The sequence below is a fragment of the Chenopodium album genome, chromosome 15 (assembly GCF_948465745.1).
Source record: "Chenopodium album chromosome 15, dcCheAlbu1.1, whole genome shotgun sequence".
Classification (NCBI taxonomy): Eukaryota; Viridiplantae; Streptophyta; class Magnoliopsida; order Caryophyllales; family Amaranthaceae; genus Chenopodium; species Chenopodium album.
The window spans coordinates 3,838,733-3,859,394 of record NC_137848.1 but is presented as its reverse complement, the minus strand read 5'-3'; the positions used below and the strand labels follow the sequence as shown (position 1 = coordinate 3,859,394).

The 20,662-nt window shown below is 33.5% G+C and overlaps 3 protein-coding genes across 5 annotated transcripts; all 3 read left to right on the top strand.

The window, feature by feature from the left end:
• Positions 1 to 677: 677 nt before the first annotated feature.
• Positions 678 to 2,995, top strand: LOC145581625 (flavonoid 3',5'-methyltransferase-like). Of its 2 annotated transcripts, XM_081638642.1 has the most exons (6): positions 678 to 783; positions 880 to 965; positions 2,185 to 2,329; positions 2,406 to 2,537; positions 2,630 to 2,754; positions 2,842 to 2,995. In XM_081638642.1, the coding sequence occupies exons 1-6, from the start codon at positions 721 to 723 to the stop codon at positions 2,942 to 2,944; spliced, it is 654 nt and encodes a 217-aa protein (XP_081494768.1). In that variant the 5' UTR covers positions 678 to 720; the 3' UTR covers positions 2,945 to 2,995. The 2 variants fall into 2 exon arrangements, with proteins under 2 accessions (XP_081494768.1, XP_081494767.1); XM_081638641.1 differs by having other exon boundaries at positions 2,630 to 2,995.
• Positions 2,996 to 5,169: 2,174 nt separating this feature from the next.
• LOC145581624 (uncharacterized) lies at positions 5,170 to 9,725 on the top strand. The gene is made up of 9 exons (XM_081638640.1): positions 5,170 to 5,309; positions 6,769 to 6,878; positions 7,314 to 7,382; positions 7,555 to 7,670; positions 7,763 to 7,817; positions 8,521 to 8,641; positions 8,790 to 8,837; positions 9,187 to 9,281; positions 9,370 to 9,725. The coding sequence occupies exons 1-9, from the start codon at positions 5,261 to 5,263 to the stop codon at positions 9,466 to 9,468; spliced, it is 762 nt and encodes a 253-aa protein (XP_081494766.1). The 5' UTR covers positions 5,170 to 5,260; the 3' UTR covers positions 9,469 to 9,725.
• A 1,387-nt stretch (positions 9,726 to 11,112) lies between these two features.
• Positions 11,113 to 17,415, top strand: LOC145581623 (uncharacterized). Of its 2 annotated transcripts, none has more exons than XM_081638639.1 (4): positions 11,113 to 11,273; positions 12,155 to 12,308; positions 15,494 to 15,729; positions 16,870 to 17,415. In XM_081638639.1, the coding sequence occupies exons 2-4, from the start codon at positions 12,158 to 12,160 to the stop codon at positions 17,239 to 17,241; spliced, it is 759 nt and encodes a 252-aa protein (XP_081494765.1). In that variant the 5' UTR covers positions 11,113 to 11,273; positions 12,155 to 12,157; the 3' UTR covers positions 17,242 to 17,415. The 2 variants fall into 2 exon arrangements, with proteins under 2 accessions (XP_081494765.1, XP_081494764.1); XM_081638638.1 differs by having other exon boundaries at positions 11,113 to 11,278.
• The last annotated feature ends 3,247 nt before the right edge of the window (positions 17,416 to 20,662 follow it).

Sequence of the window (20,662 nt, the reverse complement as noted above, 5' to 3'; positions counted from 1 at the left end):
AAATTATTTTTACTGAATTGAAATTAATTTTACTAAACTAAACTTATTTTTACTGAATTGAAATTATTTTTACTTAATATTATTTTTTTAAGGTGAAGAAAACAGAGTCTAAGTCAAATGATTTCAAGAAGAATTTGGATAAAATATTTTGATTTATATAATCAGATATGGATCAATTTTATCAGATCTATTAACATGTGGAAGTAGTACCTTAAAATTTGGACTTCTCTATTAGGCTAACAAAATACTAGAAACTCATTATTTTGGGCTTGGGCTTGTCATGAGTCACCACCCATACGGCCATCTTATACCACCTGTAACTAATTTAAAATTTTGAATGATACTCCGCAAATTACTAGACAAGGTGCGGAGTACTTTTACACAAGTACTAGACAAGGATGTGGAGTTGGCTTGATGGTAGCACTCCCATCTCGTAATCTCGAGGTTACGGGATCGATCCTTGCCTCCAGCATATGCTGGAATTTCCCCCGCCCCCCGTTGTACCCGCCCTTGTGGCTCATATGAATCAAAAAAAAATATATAGCACGAAAACAACTCGGAATTTATAATTTTTTTTATACTCCGAGTCATTTCTAAGCTTCCGTGTTAGCTAATTGGTTTTTTCATCTCTTAAGTTTCCGTGTTAGCTAATTAACCCAATCTCAATATTAATTACCAAAAAACCAGCAATAATTAAGTTGCTAGAGCAGCAAGGTTTTCATGAATTCAAATCACTCAATCGATAAGCCCAAAAACATCCTTAATAGCCCAGAACTTCTTCAGGTTTGCCAATCCTTATTTATTATTTTGTTTTTAATTAATCGATGGGAATACAATAATTTTTCAAGAATTTTTTTTATTTTTTTTATTTTTTTGCAGTATATATTGGAAACCAGTGCATACCCTAATGAGCATGAACAACTCAAGGAAATTCGACATGCTACTGTTGAAAAATATCCCCATTTGTATGTACTGCATTTTCTTTTGCCTCTCTTCAAAAGTCAAAACTCGATATGATATACTCTCTCCGTTCGTTTTTTGTTGTTCGTATTTGGAATCTTTTTGTCCGACAACAGGAACAACAGAACAGAAGGGAGTAGTAACACTTATATAATGTCAAGTAGTAGTGACTTGTTTCCTTAAAAAAAAAAAAAAAAAAAAAAAAAAATAGTAGTAGTGATTTGTGGATGAATCTGAAATTTAATTTTGCTTCAAGTATAAAAGAATGTTTTTTTTAGTTGTAATTTAGGTTCTTGATACATTCACTAGTCACTCCCTCCCTTGGCTAAATATTGATGAATTTAATTTAATTTGTCAAGGTTTTAATTTTGTTGCCACGTCTAGTCTGATCATATCTCATATGTTATGTTAATTAGTCTAATATCTGAAATCATTGGTTTAATGCCTCCTTAATAATCCTAACAGATTACATGGTTTTTAAGTTTCATGATGAGTTTCAAAGAGTTTACATAGGGAAAGAATTGAGGATACTCGTGTAGTTGTAAGTAATGAAACAAATAGGTTCATGTAAGATGTAACCCTTGTGTAATTATCAACAATGGTTAGAATTCTTAGAAATTCCCTACCAGTCGTCACATTATGTAAGTTCGCAACAATCATATGAATTAGATCAAATGGCTTATGTATGTGAGAAGTGCTTAAAGAAACAAATAGGCTCATGTAAGATGTAACCCTTGGTGAGTAGATATCTAACTTTTATAATTTTTGCTATTGTGAGCTTAAAGATATTTACGGTCAAAGATGGGTAAAAATTTGTATCGATTTACTTAACAGGAACATCATTCTGAAACGGAGGGAGTAGCACTTATCTTTCGAATGCCACACACTTATTGCTGACATTTTCCATCATTTTGAGCCTTGTTGATTGATGCTTAGGGATTGCTTACTTGCTTAGTATATCAATTTGAACCTTATTATGTTTTAGAAGTTCTCTTTGTGATTCTTCTTGTTGTAACATGGAGTGTGGTTCCTCAGTTGTATGCAATGGTTACATCAGTAACATATACTAACTTCAAGCTATTCAAGATGCATGCTTCTCTTAGCTGACTCGCTCTTTCACCTAGCTTTTATCATCTTTAATCTAACATGTATAAGCACAACTTCTATCAATCATGTTAAAATTTATGTTAAAATTTAAGGGTGCGTAATTTCTCTGTTTTCTAGGTACACAATGAACGTTCCTGCTGATGAAGCACAACTTCTATCAATCATGTTAAAACTCATGAATGCCAAAAGGGCATTGGAGATCGGTGTTTTTACTGGCTACTCGCTTCTTTCCACAGCCCTTGCTCTCCCTGATGATGGCAAGGTATATCATTTTGGTGATATAATTTCCTTCCAGCTAAGAACTAATTGATATAAACATATAAGCATCATTGTTGCAGGTTATAGCCATTGACGTAAACAGAGAAGCCTATGAGGTTGGATTACCTTTTATTAAGAAGGCAGGAGTTGAGCATAAGATTGATTTTGTTGAGGGAACTGCTGTGCAAATCTTGAATGATCTCCTAAACAATGTACGATCCCATTTTTAGAATTGGAAATCATTTCATCTTATTTTAAATGATTAAGAATGTGAACAAATTTAAAGATGTATCTAAATATGCAGGGTGAAGAAGGGACATTTGATTTTGCATTTGTGGATGCTGATAAGAAAAACTACAAGAACTACCATGAAGTGTTGTTGAAACTCGTCAAAGTTGGAGGAGCCATTGCCTATGACAACACCCTTTGGTTTGGTTCCGTTGCATATTCTGAGGATGTTGAGTTTTTCGAAGATGGTGATCAGGAAAACAAGTCTTTTAGACAAAGTATTCGCAGGGATACGAAGGAATTGAATAGCTTCCTTGCAAGTGATCCTCGAGTTGAATCTGCCCTCATATCAATTGGAGACGGCGTTACTCTCTGCAGGAGAAAGAATTAGCTAGGAGTGATATGGTGAACACTTTCTTTCTGCGTTGATAATATAAATCAGATTTTCTGATCTTTGAGTGTAACAGTGATGAGTTTATTTCTGCAAGTCTGTATCGGTATGTACTTAATTACTTATGTGTAAGTATGGTCACAAAACGTGATTCAAATGGAATAAGCTCCCTGCTAAGTGCTAACATTAGGAAAGCATTTAAGGTTCAGTTCTAAAAGACTGAAACCAGCAGTCAGAATTGTTTTGTATAAAGATTTTGAGAGCTGTTTCAACTGCCTCTATTCCTTGTAATGGTGAACTAATACTACTGATTTCATCAAATAATTTGATCAGCATGCATGTATACAGTTACGCGGGTTGCAGGTGGGTGAAAGACTGAAAGGGCCCAATATATGACCTAATCCGCTAGATCGGACGAGTTAAAGAATACCCTTTGATGCCTGAATGAGTGTCTGGAAGAGCATATATCAGCTGTAATAAACTTAGTATACGCGAGTAACTAATCTATGGCATGAGGCTGGACCAGCCTTACAACTATGCCACCTACATACTAGTGACATGACCTGTGAGGCCTCCGGATATTTCGAATTTAAGGACTAATTAAGGCCAACATGGATGGGTTGATCATGAGGAGCGCCAATTGCTGCTCTAAGTACACAAATATAGCATCCTGTATCTAGTTATCCCAGTAAAGTTTGACCATGTTAATGGAGAAGAAAGGGTAAACAATAAGGACCGAGTCTAAGTATTAAGATTAAAGGAGTATTTTCACTACAAGAACTATCATGAAGTGTTGCTGAAACTCCTCAAAGTTGGAGAAGCACTAAGCAGTTGATATTCTAATAATATGTGTGGTACATTTATTAAGATAAATCTAACAACTTAATTATTAATTCTTTATTTTATATAATAGCAAAATTTTTAAAAAAAAAAATGATTAAAATTATAAAAAAAAAAAAAAAAAAAAGTCAAATGTGTTAATTATTATGAAGCGGATAAAATATTTAACATTTTTTTTATACGTGGAATCGACTCTTATTTACTCTCTATCTACTATCTAGTATGACATCTACAAGTAATTAACTAAGACGGTTAATTTAAAAATATACAAATTGGTAATATGGGGCATAATAAGAATCCAATGGTTAAGATGTCACCCTAACTGTGTTGTTAGACTTTGTGTCTGATTTGGAGGGACACTGATTCCTGCTAAAAATTTGTCTTGCACATTGTTGTCTTTTTAGTTGACTTCAAATCTTGAATGGATTAGCTCAAGTTTCAATTAAATAATAAGTCTTGTATTGTTTTTGGCATACCATACATTTTGGATGGGTGGTGGTTGTTTTGGACCAACCTGCTTACTTGCTCAAATCATTATTTAATACGAAGTAGTACGTACAGTAGTAAGTCAGTAACTAACATGCTCAAGGCATTTACGAAGTACTCCCTCCGTTTTTAAATACTTGCTTCACTTTTCTTTTTCGACCGTTTTTAAATACTTATTTTATTTCCTTATTTGAAAATCTTTTACAATATTTAATTCATTTCTCTCACCTAGTGGACCCAACATAAACTATATTTTATTAATTTCACATGCTCTCTCCTCCAATTCTCTCTACTACTTTTGTTTTTTACAATTTTTTATTCTTCTGCTACCCCACTACCTCTATATTTTAATGCTTTATCCATTTTCTCCTAAAATTTCGCGCATGGAGAAATGGAGCAAGTATTTAAAAACGAAGGTAGTAAGTGATTAAATAGATAGGGGAAAAGTGTTTTGTTTTGTGCCGGATATTAAGATATTTATGTGTAAATTAGTTTCGCTTATTTAAAATTACGATCCTCATACATACAACTCTTTAGCAATATATAATACGTACTTTGTATTACATTTTTATAATAATTTGGTATATGTTTTTTTAATGCATTTTGGTATATGTTTAAGAATTAATGACAAAAGCACGTATCAAAGAATGTTAGTAATAACGAAAACTAATGCATAAGTCACACATCAAGTGTTTCTTATTATCCGGGCCTGTTCTGATTTACTGACCTGAACGGAACTGCTTATGAGAGAAGGAAATTAGAAAATGAATTGAACTGGAATTAAAATCCCGTACAAGTCAACCCGACCTACTTCGCTTAGCAGCTTAGTCCATAATTAGTACTCCGTTTAGTACTCGTATTAATGAAACAAAACCATCAAGAAGTTAGACTGGTTCATAAAACGACGACCAGAATAATTGAACCAATTTATTCATTGAACACTCAAGAGAGTGACGACTTAAGAGTTTCAGTTATTTGGAATTACCAACAATGGGCGCTCACAGAAACAATCATGGAAATCCCTGCAATGTCAATTCTCGTACTATTCTCACTCTCTCTCAAAATTTCATTGTTTTGATTCTATAGTGTAAATGCATTTAAAAAATGACTCTTTTTTCTGGGGTATTTCTTGGAAATTTCTCATCTTTCAATTTTAATCATCTTGTAATTGATGGGTTTTTTTGTTGGGTGTGAAATGAGGCAGTTTTTATTGAAGTTAAGGATCAATGGTTGATATGATGGTGTTTGTATTCCGTTATTATCATTTTATTTTAATGGATTTTGGAGTATTAAATTGTAAAGACAATACCTTCATTAAAGGATGAAAGTTGAGGAATTTGATGCTGTTAAGTTGAAATTTGCAAGAAATGGTAGTTTTTTTTAATGCTTGGTTGGCATTGTGTATTATGGATTACAGTGGATTGTATTTTTACAAGAATTCATCCAATATCATACTGTGAGATTAATCAATCTAGTTCACGTAGGAATTATGCATTTTTATTGCATTTTAATCCTGATTTAGCATAATTGCTATTGGATTTGTACCACATTTGTTGCTATTAACCAAATGAGATATGTAAATTCAATTAAATTGGTAGTCACCCTAGGAATGCATACTTGGTTGAATTCGAGTGGTTGGTTGTTGAATCCGTATTAGGTGCCGTGGTAGTAGCTTTGGGAATTGGGAGATTAAGTCCACCCATATCAAAGTTGGTGTTTGAAGTTGTAGGAGCTGATTAAGATTTTAAAACATGTTTTGAAAACTCATGATTAGTACCTTAATCATTTGTGAGTTCAATAAGGTGGACTTGGTGATGATGGCATGACTTTGGCGTAGCTTGTTGATTTGCTGATTTCGCCTCCACTACCACTATAACTAAAGAATGATTTAGGAACTCGATCTAGTTATGAACTAGTGCTCTTATGTAGTTTTCCTGACAACATGTCTCTATGTATGCGCATTTATCTTTGGGGGTTTTGCTCATCTTCACCCCAAACCATAGGAATCATGATTTGAAAGAAGGATTTCACAATTTTCTCTTTTGTATCAACTGCGAATGTGGAGATCATTTGCTATATAAATCAGAAGTATGCTGTTATATAAAGCAAAAGTTGCATGAAAAAACAATGGTTTAATAGAGATGGCATATTTATTGGTTTTTTAGCTTCACAATTGCAATATATGTGATGATATGCTATTTCAATCCTAGGATTGAGGCATTGTAAAACCCATAATATTTGTGTATATTTTATGTGATATTCTGAAATCCACCACACTCAACTTCAAGTGTGTATAGTTATGTGCTACTTTTCCTTTCTTTTTGGTTTAAGAAACTATTTGGTCAAAAACTTAAGTTTGACCCTTTAAATTACATGACATTTTGAACAGTGTTTTTGAAATTTAAATGTTTGTTATATTATTAGCTCTGCATATTAATCAGAGGTGTTTATTCTCCTGTAAACAATTCAAGATGTAAAGTTGTACTTCTCTTGGGCAGATGATGTAACTTGCGGAACAACAACATGGATAGGTAAAGGCCTTACCTGTTACTGCTTCAAGAGGAAGGGGGTCTATGAACGTATTTGCATTACCTTGACACCCTTGCAGGTAAAATCTGTACTGCATAGAGGAATACGGCAGATTGGGCAGGATTTTCTTTAATAAAATGAAAATTGGGCTGAGGCAGGGAAGATATTTCATACATTATTAGGTTGATTTCAGCTCCTTTCATCCATTCTGTTATATGTTTGACAAAATGACAAGCATACCTTGCATATTATTTAGGCTTGTACATGGCAGATTTTCCAAGATTTTTCTAAAAAGTTTGTTGTTTCTAAGTATGAAGCTTCTTTCTATTATCCTATATTTATTGTTTTTTGGTCCGAGGGAGGTGGAAGGGGGTTGGTAGTACCTTGCATATTATGATAGTCTTCGTTATTTTTGCAAGATGCTAGAGTGCTAGACATGGATATACCAACTGCTCACTAAGGCTCTGCTTTAAATTGGTGTTGACTGTTGAGAGTATGCTCTTTCTTGAAACAGGAACAAAGACTTAATAGGTTAAAGCATCGCATGAAGATTTACTTTGATCCCTCAAGGTCAGACCACCAGGTACACACCTATTGATAGAGTATACTTATTTGGTAAGAAATATTGTGTCTTATCATGCTATGAGAAAGCTCACAATTTATGACCCTATGGGGTTGTGAAATGTGAGACTTGCTGCTAAATACTCATAATTTGTTCTTCTTTCTATGCTGTATAAATGATATTGTATTGACAGGAAGCTCTTAAGGCTTTGTGGTATGCTACATATCCTGATCAACAGCTCCATGGTTTAATATCGGAGCAATGGAAAGAAATGGGATGGCAGGGAAGGGATCCCTCAACAGATTTCAGGTTTCTCACTTGCCAGCCTTATTCTGGCCCTTTCATATGTATCCTTTTCGTCTTTTTTGTAATTTGATCTTGTCTATCTTACTATTGAGCAGAGGAGCTGGCTTTATCTCTTTGGAGAACTTGCTGTTCTTTGCCAAGACATTTTCTGTAAGACTCTTGTCTGATATTTATTAAGATGATTTAAAAAATGAGAGCGATTTTTTAGTGGGTCCATCTAGTTTAAGGGCATGCTTGGATTGGGGGAGATGTATTACTAGGGTAATAAAAGTCAAATTAAGCAAAATGAAAGTGAATATAGGGAAGGAAGAGATAATGATGGTGTGATTGTAAGGAAAATTATGTAGTTATTGTGTGGTATGAAGTGAAGAAAGAAGAATTAGTACCCTCATTTTAGGGTTAATAGTTACACTAGGGGGAGGGTGGGTAACTATTACCGTCATTATGAGGGTTCCATCTCTCTCTTTTCCTCATGGCACTACTACCTTATTTCATTTGTAAACATCTTGTCTCCTACATCTCTAATTACTTTTCTTTTTTCTAGTTTGACTTTTATTACCCCCTTAATATATTACCTTCATTCCAAGCAAGGCCTAAATCTATTGAACAATTCAGGGAGTTCTGTGTATACCAAAGTAGAAAATGACGATTACTGAAAACTGATAAGAGTTGGTGACGAGAAAAAGTATATCTTTTGTGCCATTTACTTTGGATCACAGAATTTTGGATTTTTAATAATGTTATAGGAATGTTAATAGAGGATTTATGTGCTTTGTTTTGCCTCTTTTCCAGACTGCTCATCTCCTTATTTTGACTCTCTATAGTTTCAGCATCATCTATTTTTTTGTTGCAGACATCTTTCCAGCATTTAGTGAAGAAACAAGATGGAAAACGTGCAACATGGGAATATCCCTTTGCTGTTGCTGGAGTAAATATAACATTTATGCTCATACAAATGCTTGATCTAGATGCTTGTAAGTAGCAATTAATGTTACCTTGTATTTAGGTTTGATGTTTGCCATAACCAAGCTGGTGTGCTCTACTTGCTCCTCAGTTTAATAAAATCATTTTTTTTTGCATCTTAAGTTTTTGATGACTTATATTATCATTCTATTAATACAGTGAAAGGGAGATCTTTTGTTAGAGCTGTTTTCTTGCAGATGTTATCAGGTAACTGATTTTTTTCACCTACTAGGACAACTCTATTAATTCTCTTCTTTAGTTATTCCGTGACTCTTGTGTTGACCGGTGATCTGATTAGGCAGCAGGTCATCCCAACAACTTGGTTCATAACGGATAGCACGTCTCAATTTAGATATTTTATATTCTAATGAATCTGTTCCACCAAAATCGGATCAGAGAGGCTGTATTGTTGATCAGTCACAGTTCAACACCCACTAGCTGATCACTGGCCAACTCTATGCATAGCATTTCCATTTAGAGTGTGTCTCATTGAGTTCTAGAATTAATTACAATGGCATGGCTTATCCTAATTAGAAATTTCTGCTGTAATTTCCAGAAAATGAATGGGCCTTTGATTTGCTTTATAGTGTAGCCTTTGTGGTTATGGATAAGCAATGGCTAGAGAAGAATGCTACGTACATGGAGTTCAACGTAAGGAGACATCCCATCTTTTTTTCCCCCGTTGCTACCTCTCTCAATCTCTCACACTACATACTGATTTTCTTATGATGTGTTGCAGGATGTCCTTAAGTTAACGAGAGCACAATTAGAGAAGGAACTTCTGATGGATGAAGTATTAGGCATTGAAGACATGCCTTCATTTAACCTTCTTTGTTAACCCTTGGAAAATATTAGCAATGGCTCGACGTTTGATGATTTGCTGATTTCTTTTTCCCTTGGAAGACCAAGTTAGTTGCTAGAATGATGTTTCTAGCTTCACCATTTCTCCTGGAATCTTTGGTTGGAAGATAAACTCTCATACAGATAAATATACTTGTGCTTGTTGTTCTGTCAATGGGTATGACCTTTTGCTGTTTTGTTGACACCAAAAAACATTTTAGTGAAAATTTTGTGTAGAGTAGAAGTTTGACATGCTTTTTTTTCAAAAATATGAACCAAATCTGATGTGTAATTGTCTTAATACAGAAGCGAAACTATTCAGGATTCATGAGTGATAATCGGGTTAAATTAGATACTCCTTCCATCTCAAATTAGTTTTTACACTTATTATAACACGTAGTTTTAGCTTTTTAGGTGAGATTTAAAAACAAAATTACGTCCAATAACACCAATTTTGGTGTGTTGCATTTATTGACATCAATATAACACTCATGGACTATGGGTGTGTTATGTTCACTTGGTTTTTTTTTTATATATTTGAATTTATTCCTACTAGTGAGGCTCATTTACCGAGAAATTATTATTTTTAGTTATAGTAATTCAATATTAAAATAGATATAGGGTGTGTTCCATTTACTTAATTTTCACTTAACTTATTAGACCTCATTAAAACTTTTTTTTTTAAAATTTATTTTAGTTGTAATTTGAAGTTGAGTAACCCTTATCATAACTTATTTTTCTTGAACTAAACTTATTTGAGCTTATTATGTTTGAAATAAGGTGAACAGACCTGTAGTATCTAACCCTTCTTTAATCTCGATTTTCAAGTTATTTTTGTTTGGTAACTAGTTTATTTGAGCAAAATTAGCTTATTTGACCAACATTAGCTTATTGACTACTTCCTCAGTTCTTTTTTACTTGACCCGCTTTGACTTTTATACTATTCACCACTCCTCCTTTGACCGTCTTTTGTAAATAATATGTTAGGAAAAACATACATGTCGGATCTTTTTGAATTCGTCTCAATAAGTACTATCATAATATATAACTTTTATAATTTTTACTTATGAAGAATTAAAATTATTGATCATTAAAGTTTTGCATTGGCAATCGTGATAAAAGAAACAGGTCAAGTAAAAAAGAACAGAGGAAGTATTAAATAAGCTAATTCAAGGTGTTTGGTGGGAAGTTTATTTAAATAGCTTATTCCACTACATAAACTTTTTTTTCAAAAAGCTCATTTTAAGAGCTTTTTCAATTAGCTTATTCAATTCTTATGGTGAAATGACACTTATATCCCCATTTAATTAAAATTTTTATATGAACTACCTACCCTACAGTTAGCTTATTGGTCATTTCACACAATTAATCAGCTTTAAACAATCAGCTATTTGCCAAACACTTTTCTACAATAAACTAATAAAATAACTTAGTCAAATCAGTTAATACAATCAGCTAATGAAAATCAGCAAACGCAATCAACTTTAGCTTTCAGCTTTTCTCTAAACACGACCAAATGATAAAGTTACTCATTTCTCCAAAAACATGCCAAAAAAGCGTGTTGCATTTAAAAGAAAACGGAAGAAGTACATTGCAATATGCCACGAGTTTTCACAATAACTAAGAAATGACGGGAAAGAGATATTACAAGATTATCAAACTTGGGGAAATCAATTGGGTTTCATAAAACCCTTTTTAATGGGAGATAATTGCAAATTGCAGTAATTTCAGAACAAATACTGAACTCAGAGGGTGGACGACGAATTTAGGAACAGCAACACAAATTATAGTGCCAATATATCTGTTGGGTATCTTCTCTTTCTTGCAAAATTTCATTTTTTTTTTCCCCAATATTACTGACATGTTTCTGAAACTTGTTAATTTCTTTGTTGGTATTATGAGGTTGAGCTCTGAAATTATTGAGGAATTAAGGGTTGATTATTAGCTTAATTTGTTCAATTTTTGAGTTGGGTTTTGTAATTGTTAAGTAGGATCTTTGAATTTTAAGTTTATTAGATTAAATTTGGTTTGATCTTTTGCAGTAATTAGCAACCTTTAATTTTTAGTGGGTTGTGATGTTTGGTTGGATTTTAAGTGAATTAGACGAATTAATGACTTGGTTAGCTCAGGAGTGAAATGGTTGTTGATTGAATTGGTTAATGGTGATGATTTTAGAATTGTTTTTGTGCTAGTGTGAATTTGTGAAAATCGTGGTTATATCATTGCAATTGTGAAATTCGTGTTGAATTGTAGTTATGAACTTATGATTGTTGGTATAGCGGATTGTGTGCTAGATTTATATTGTCGATTTATGTAGAGTTTGTTCTTGTGCTCCTGTGCTCGAACACATGTTATTTTCCTATTTCATGATCACTTTATGAATGATGATAAACTTAAGAATAAATGTTCCATCCATTGAATTAGGAAATGATGAATGATGCACCTAAATTAAAGAAACCAAAGTCAATGACAAACAACACAATCTTTGTAAATATTGTAGTTATAGGTTGAAGAAGATTAAAGTACTAAAACATTTCACTCTTTGCACATGTTTAAGCTATATAATTGAAAATATTAGACAATATGTTACTCCATTTCATTCTAAAGTTTCTAACTTATTACCAATTCAAAAATCTTGTATCTCTCCTTGATGTTCATCTCAAATGCATAACTTGTCTCGCCAGAGGATGCATCAAAATTCAATGGTAAATAATTATTCCGGGAGACCTGATTCGTTTCCAACTGAGGATGAGCGTCAATATACTTCAAAGAAAGAAGAAGGTCAGTGGCGGTGGGAAAGAGATGCACAGCAAATGTCACCTCAACTCTACAGTGCTGGTGGGTCCTTTTTTCGTCTAAGTTATTGCAAGTTTTAATTTTATGTGTAAGGCTTTAACACTTTGTTTGGATACAAGGAAATGATAGGACGGAAGAGAAGAAAAAGGGAGGGGAACAATTTCTCTTGTTTGGGTAAAGGATTAGGGGAAGGAAGGAGAATAAGAGGGAAGGGTCCATTATCTCTATCTTTAATAAGCATAATCCCTCCAAAACTGGAGTGATTTGAAGGGAAAATGGAGCTCACCTATACCCTCCCTTTCTCTTTCTTCCCTTGCTTGTATATGTTTTAGCAACTTGGAAGAGAAAGGAAGGGGATGGAAAAAGGAGAAAAGGGAGGAAGGACATGGAGCTCCATTTCCCTCCAAATCTCTCCATTTTTGGTGAGATAATATTAGTTGAAGAGGGAGGGAAAGTGGAATAGTGGATCCCTCCGTCCCCCTTTCCTTCCTTCCTACAACTCTTTATCCAAACAAAGGGATTTGCTCCCCTTCTTTTCCTTCCCTCCCTTTCTCTCCATTTCCTTATATCCAAACAATATGTAAATCTTTCTATTTTCCAGTACCAAATTCTGATTTAAGTTATGAGTTTTCTATTCAATTAGACATCTGTAAATGTAACAACCTCAGCTGTTTTTTTTTTTTTTTTTTTTCATTTTTGGCTTGCGTAAGACTTCTTACTTACAATCATTTTGGATCTTAAAAATGTTAAGCATAGACCTCCTATTCTGTCTCTAATAAAGCTAGGGATACATAATTTTGAGATAAGATGATTATACAGTATGTATTTTCATTGATGATGAGATATTGGTAATATCACCCTTTCAATAATCTTGGATTTGCAAGATCGACAATTCATCATTGGGTGAATTGTCACCTTGTGTGACTTCATCCATAGAAAATTTAAACGCATACTCCCATGTGAGACCAGTATGAATCGCCATTCATTGGGCCAATTTTGAACACTTCACACATATGAGACTAGTAGTTTGCTCATGGGTATAGCCGTATAGGAGATAAATGAGTATTTGACCAGCCAATTCTTGGACTAACTACGAAATCGATAGTTTGTGCTCAAGATAGTGATGTTGGAGATTGGTGGAAAGTGGAAAGTTGTAAGGAAGCTGTTTGGTTGGTTGAGTGAAGCTGTAGTTCATGCCATTAACATCCTACGACTGATAGAATCTCTACATAAGTGAGTTGAAATTATTGTTGGCTTGCATAATTTCCAGCGGGATTCAAGATTGATTGCCCTAGTTAAGGCTAGTTGTGTTGAGAGGACTAGTCTCAAACCCTTGGAAAACATTGTGTGATAATTTTCTAGACTTCCTAGCAACTTTCCACTGTGGTTCCTTTGACATAGATGTTTACTGTTTAGTATCAGACTCATATAGTCATATCACCCCACGAGTCTGCAGGAATTGGCTTCGATCTAGACTTGTCATATGTTATACGGAAATGACAGCAATGAGCAGAAATCTCACTCACTAGCATAAATTTAGCTCATATCAAAAGTTATATAACTAACATCCATGAGAATTTATTTGGGGAGCAGTGAAAGATTACAGTAAAAATTGGAGGAAGTACTGTTGGTTTGCTCAAGTACCCACAGGGTTGGGTTGTACTTAACGCCTAATATAGATTGATTTTTCCGATAATATGGTACAAATCATGCATAGGAGATCCGCTTGACACTAGTGTACAGCTCAAATAGTAATCCAATAGAAGTCTCCTTGACCCTTAAGTAGCTTCCCATGGTTATTTGGGTCCATTTTGTTCATCTTGGCTATTTAGACGGTGGATCCAATTTAAAATTTTCCCTGTTTTGAAGTATATTTGGTAAGGGCTCTCCAAAGGTGTCTCAAAAATTTTGCACATAATTATTATTCCCTCTAGCAAGCCTTGTAATTACTTTGTGATTATCTGGGGTCACCACATTCTATTATGTATGATTAATTTCTTATGTCATTACCTATATTCTTAGTTTTCTTACTATCTATACCCCTCATACCAAATTGTGTACCTGTTGTACGTGGGCCCAGCTCCAAACAAAAATTGTCTTGGGTTTAATACTCTCTAAATGTGATCATGTTGTATTTTGCAAATGCATAAAGCTTAGTGCACAATGCTATTTTGTTCCCATCTACAAGACACTTGAAACAAAATTGGACTTGCCATTAGGCATTCCAAACATGATATCCACATGCTCACAGGATGGTACTAATATCAACCACCTTATCACCATACTTAATTACTTAAATATATACTCCCCAGCCTTGTATTCTGTTTAGGAGACTTGTCAGAATCTCAGAATAAATCCACTGAGCTCATGCTAGACAGCTAGATTGATGGGCATCTGGAATTATTGTTGAAGATAGTTATAAATATTAGAAAACAAGTTGTACTTCAAGTAGCCTTTCAAGCTGCCACTGCTTCCTTGCAATTGTATCAGCCATTTTTGAGGAATTAAAAGACTGCACAAAGCTGTGAATTCCTGTATCTGATACAGTTTCTGGTTGTTTGGCAATATTGCATTGAGGTTGTTTGCAATATTGCATTGAGGTTGTTTGCAGGCTCTTTCTTGACTAAGCTCGTTGCATGACTAAGTTACTGACAGTCCTCAATAACATGAATTTAGTTAAAAGGTAGGTAAAGACGTTAAGTACTCAATTGAATATGGTATTTGCCAGGTGCTTAGGAAAGGAAAACCATATAATTGGAAGCTTGTTACTTTTTTTGCATGGTAATTTTTGTGTAATAAATCACAAAATTCAAGTATCTGACTATTTTCCTTTCATGCTAGGTAAGTTTGGAGGTTGATACTGAGAATGGAGAGAATTATTGCCTAAGTAAAAATCTCTTAACATACACAGCTTCATTAAATTTTCAGGCCTGCTTGATTTGCTTTCACATATTGAGTACCGAGTTAGGCGTTAAACCTGTGTTTTGTAATAGGTGATTGAGAGAAGTTAATACTCAATATCAAATGCTTGGTTGGCCAAGTAGATTCCCTTTACTGCCTTTCATATTTCTTTTCCCCTATTATTCCCTTCCCTTTTCTCTTCTAATATCTCTTAATTGACCTCGCTAGCTGTATTTCTAATGTTCATCCTTGTTATGATCAGTTGCCTTTGTGGTTCAAGTTCAAGCTGTTTAAATCTGATACTATATTATACTTTTCATTTCCAGGACGAGGGGGGAATGCAGGCAGATCATTCTATCCTAATCAGATGCCAGACACAAAACTGAGCTCAAATCAAGAGCAAAGAGTCCACCCCCAGGAACAAGATATGGAAGTTGGATATGAAGACAATCCAGTTCCACAGACTTTGGAAAGGCTTGACCAAAAGTTCCATAGCGATATTATGAAATTTATAAAAGAACAGAATGACGCAGAGGATGCTGAAACTGCTAGACACAGAGAGGTGAGTTTACTGTTGCTATTTTGAATCTTTCTGTACACTAGCAGGTGAATCAATATGGAATATGAATAATACACAGTAATCCTATTATTGGAACCCTTTTAATTTTTGGTTGAAGAAGTCTTGGAATATTTCCAAATAATTATTGGACGTGCTCGGAAATTATGGACTCTGCTGCTATGCTAAATGCTGAGAAAATATGTCCATTTATGCAACTGCTTGCTGTCATTGTCTGTTGGATGTTGTTTAGGAGAAAGTAACTGTGTCACTGTGTGTTGTCAATCTTTTTTAGTTATCATGGAGACCACCACATACAACTGTTTTTTTTGTTTTTTTTAATGCCTAAATAGAAGTTTAATCTGTTTATCTTCCGTACTCCAAGAATAAAACTGAGAGTATTTTATTTCTCTTTTATCAGAAGTTCAGAACACCTAAGAGAACATTGGACATACACTTAGCATAACATGAATTCTTCACATGCTAACATATTTTCTGGAAGCTCATCTTTGGTCTTCATTCTGCTTATCTCTTCTACTAAATGCAAAATTCTCTGCCCTGAAAATTCATTTGCTCAACTTCGGACAATAATTGTTTTGTATTACTTTTGACCTGCTTTATGACAACTAAGCTCTTCATAAAATTCTGATCGTACTTGTGCAATTTGTGTTAGCATCCTCTGGAGCTCATTTGATGTCACTATGAAGTAGCATACTGCTGCATTGGTATATTAGTATATTAATGACTTCTTCAGTAGCTGACAAAGGAACTTGGCGGGGATTAAGAAACCTCTAGCGTACCCCAAGGACACACTTTTTAGTTTCCATTCCTTTGCGGCTTTGCGGTTACTATAGTACTTTGGAAACATCATTATCAGAGTTTCCAAACCTTTACTTAAATGTTATCCATGCCAGTGAGTTCACTTCGATGATATTATCTGCTTTCCTTTACTCTTCTTATTTTGCAAATGAGAATTACTGTTCTCGTTCAAACAAGGCAATGCTGTAAGTCGCTAAGTCTGTTAATTGAACTTTTGGAATTAAAAAAGAAAAAAAAAAGTTCATATAATATGGCAAATTTTGCTTGTTTGTTCTACTATTATTGCTATCTTTATGTCATGGACTGCTGAATTTGTGGATGTTTCAGAAAATCATTGAGATCAATAATCAATATCAAGAAAAGTTATCTTCACTTCGAGCTAAGCATGCCACTCTGAGAGAAGAACTTCTCCAAAGAGAGTCCCAGGCACGCTTACAGACATACCAGCTTGCTGGCATGACCCCCTACCAGAACAACAGTGGGCCCGTTGACATAAATCAGGGTCATCATGGTCCTCATGGATATGGAGCACCAGATATGGCCCCTGGTGAACCTCGTCGGCAGTTTGGTGGCAGGGTAGAGTTTGATTCATACAGAGAGCGTCATGAATCATTTGGACGTGGGAGAATCCAAGGAACTGATACTAGAGTTCCGACCCCTGGTGGTCGAGTTTACGATACAGGTCCACGTTATTACTAATAGCTCCTTTTGTGAAATAGATTAGATTATTTGATGGAGTTTAGGCTTTTCTGCTGTTTGGGTGGCTCTTTGTATCTCAGGAAATCGACTTCTTCTACAGACAATGTACCAAGTACTAGAATAATTATCACTGATTTTAAGCTTATAATGATGGTGCATTTTTTGTGTTGCTTACTTGTTTTTGGCACGACCACCTCACATAATAGGCCATACCTTGTCTTACAAAACACAATAGCACAACCCTTCCAAGGGACTCCAGTGAAACATGTGCTGGTGAACTGATCATTTTCTAAAAACAGTAACAGATCAAATTTGAAAATATTTGCATTTATAACATTTTGCAGAACCAAAGAAAACTTAGTACCCTACAATCTTGCACACATCACAGCTTCTGTGGAATTTGAAATGTAGTTCATAAAACAAGCGGCGTCTTGCACTTTTGTCCTTTTTATAAAAGATACTGAATAAATACTTCATTCGTTCCATTAAGTTTAATGAAAGCGAGCATGAATAGTTTTCTTAAAAGTAAAACACGTACACTACTAGTATTCATAATTTTTCTTTCTTTCATTGTTGCAAGAATTTAGGAGTATGAATTTAAGAATACTTGATGAATCTCACAAGAACCTTAATTTTTGGATAATGTGTTCTAAAAGTGTGTGCAATGAGTTCGTTTGCCTGTAAATATGGATCTTGACTCCTTTTAACAAGTTTTAATAATCAAGATAATCTTCATAGTTTCAATTTTCAAATTTAACTGAAACTCATAAATACACCCTCAAAGCAAGAATAATAAAGCATTGTTCCTTGAGAAAATGAGTGGTGCACTTAGTTTACTTTGCTTCAGTTGCTTGGCTTTGGATCCTTATATGATAAATCTATACTACTATTATATGCTATTGCATTTTTATATTTAGGATATTGAGGGTGTAAAACATAGAGATGAGATGAAGTTCTTTTTGTTTAGAATAATTGACATGTTATGATTTTACTTTAATTTGATAATACTACTCGTACAACTAAATGTGATGGATGTAGTGTATAAGAATATTACTTTAAACAATAAAGGTATCGTTCTTTTCAACTTAAAGTATCAGTTTTACTTCATGTAGTATCAGTAATACTTAACTCCATAGTAAAGAACAAATGCAATAGTAAATTAATAAAATAAAATTGTAAAAAAAAAAAAAAAATCAATTTTAATAAGTAAAAGTAATTATTTCAAGTAAAAATTGAGGTGTAACATATACTAGGGGTTAACATTATTGTGTATACGGAGTAGTAATTGTTTTTCGCCGAATAGAGTACTTATTGCCTATCATCTAGAGTGTGTTATATTCATCGAATTATATCTATGTGAACGAAATGTAATTTTTAATTGAACCTTGAGTAGTTAATCCTTATATGAACTAATCTAGAACCGTTTTTGCTTGAAGAACATAACAACTCATTAATGCTTAGTTTAAGATTCCCATAGAAAACAGCAAAATGTAACGGCTATATTATTCCTTCCTCTACTGAAGCAAGATAGACACTTCCAAAATATATGATTCACTCTTTGCAATTGGCATAAATTAATCATTGTACCAAACACTACCTTCAATGATATGCTAATTAAAGTACAATAACCTTCTGTTTAAAATACATTTAAGCATAACTGAAAGCTGACTAATATGACATTATTATTTATTATTATTATTGATTTATTTCTATAATAAGGTAGAATGGACTTATCATGTATTAATCATCGAAGCACTAGTTTTGCATTAAAGTAATTTGGTGGGAGCCGTGGGGGTCCAGAAAAAGAAAGTTTATCATAACCCACTTTCATTAGCTAATCAAATCAAATTACACAATAATTAAGTTTTAGTTCATCAAGTGGAGTAGATGGGTTGGGATTATTGTTACAAATTACCTACTAATTACTCTATTTTTAAGTGGTATCATATCGACTTTCCACCATGTTTAAATGTTCAATTTTAATTACTACCTCCGGATCATGTTATATGGAACTTTGGAATTTTTTATATCTCACAAATAATATCTCAAAATTGCATATAATACGATCCAGAGGTAGTATGTAAGATACTCGGCTCTTACGTTCGTCTCATTACATATTTTTACAATATCAAATATTTATACTCCCTCCGTGTTTTAATAAGTGTTACATTTATCAAATTCGGCCGTGTTTTAATAAGTGTTATACTTTCTTTTTTGGCAAAAAGCTACATTAAAATATTATATCTCTCTCCTCTCATATCCCCACTCAAACCCACTACTACTTTTTTTTATTATATCTTTCCTCTCACATTCATTACTTTTCAATAAACTATTAATCCCACTATCTTTCTTTTACAATTTTTTAATACTCCAACTACCCCACTTACCTCTATTTTATTTAAGTCAATTAAATTGCCTAAAATTATGTACCGATCAAATAGTAACACTTAAAAAAACACGGAGGGAGTATCATACTAGTGACACAACTTTATGAATAATTTAACTTTTCAAGTCAATCAATAGCAAGTTGAAAACAAACTTGCTAGGCATAATAGTTTATTAACTTTTTACTGTAAAATTTTGTTGAACATTTTTATTTGTAACTAATTCATAGCCTAAAATAAATACGAAGTATGGCTTAGATGACCTCCCTAACTATACATTACTCTGTTTTATTTGTGAATTCAATTAGCAATTTATGGTAACGTAGATGACAAATCGCAACTCAAGTAGCCATTTACTCTTAAGAGAGAATTGCATATAAATCTTACATAGATGGGTAATTCCGAAATCATGTTTTATTCTTACATATAAAGAAGAAAAGGTTAATTTCAAAGCAAAAGTTAATTAAAATCGTTATTGACAAAAACGTTCAGATATCTTTCTATTATATTTGTAGTTTGTACCCTATCTCGACAGCATAAAAAAATGTTGACAATGTAGCCTTGTAACTTTAATTTGTAAGGTCTTGCATGGTTGACGATCTTGTTATAAAATGCCAATAAAATCTTTGTCAAGTACGAGTAGTTAAGATATAGTCGACATTGTTTGATACAATGATGTCAATTTTTCAATTTAAAATTTTCATATTAGTTCTAAGAATTTGGACAATACTTTGGAAGTTAATCATATTAGCTAGTATGGAATATTAATCTGAGAGTGAGATATAGGTCAAGTAGTTAGATCTTTCTTCCCGGTTTCAGGATATCCGATTCTCACCCTGTACTTGTGATTCTCTAAATACCAAATAATAATAATAATAATAATGGCAAAATGATCAATTTAAACTTTAAGTCTAAACCAAATTATATTTCATTCATTGCCTTTAGCAATTTATTTCTAACATCCTTTATAAAAAAAAAGTACGAATAATGATAACAAAAGAAACAAATAAAATTATACTTACATTGATAATTTATTT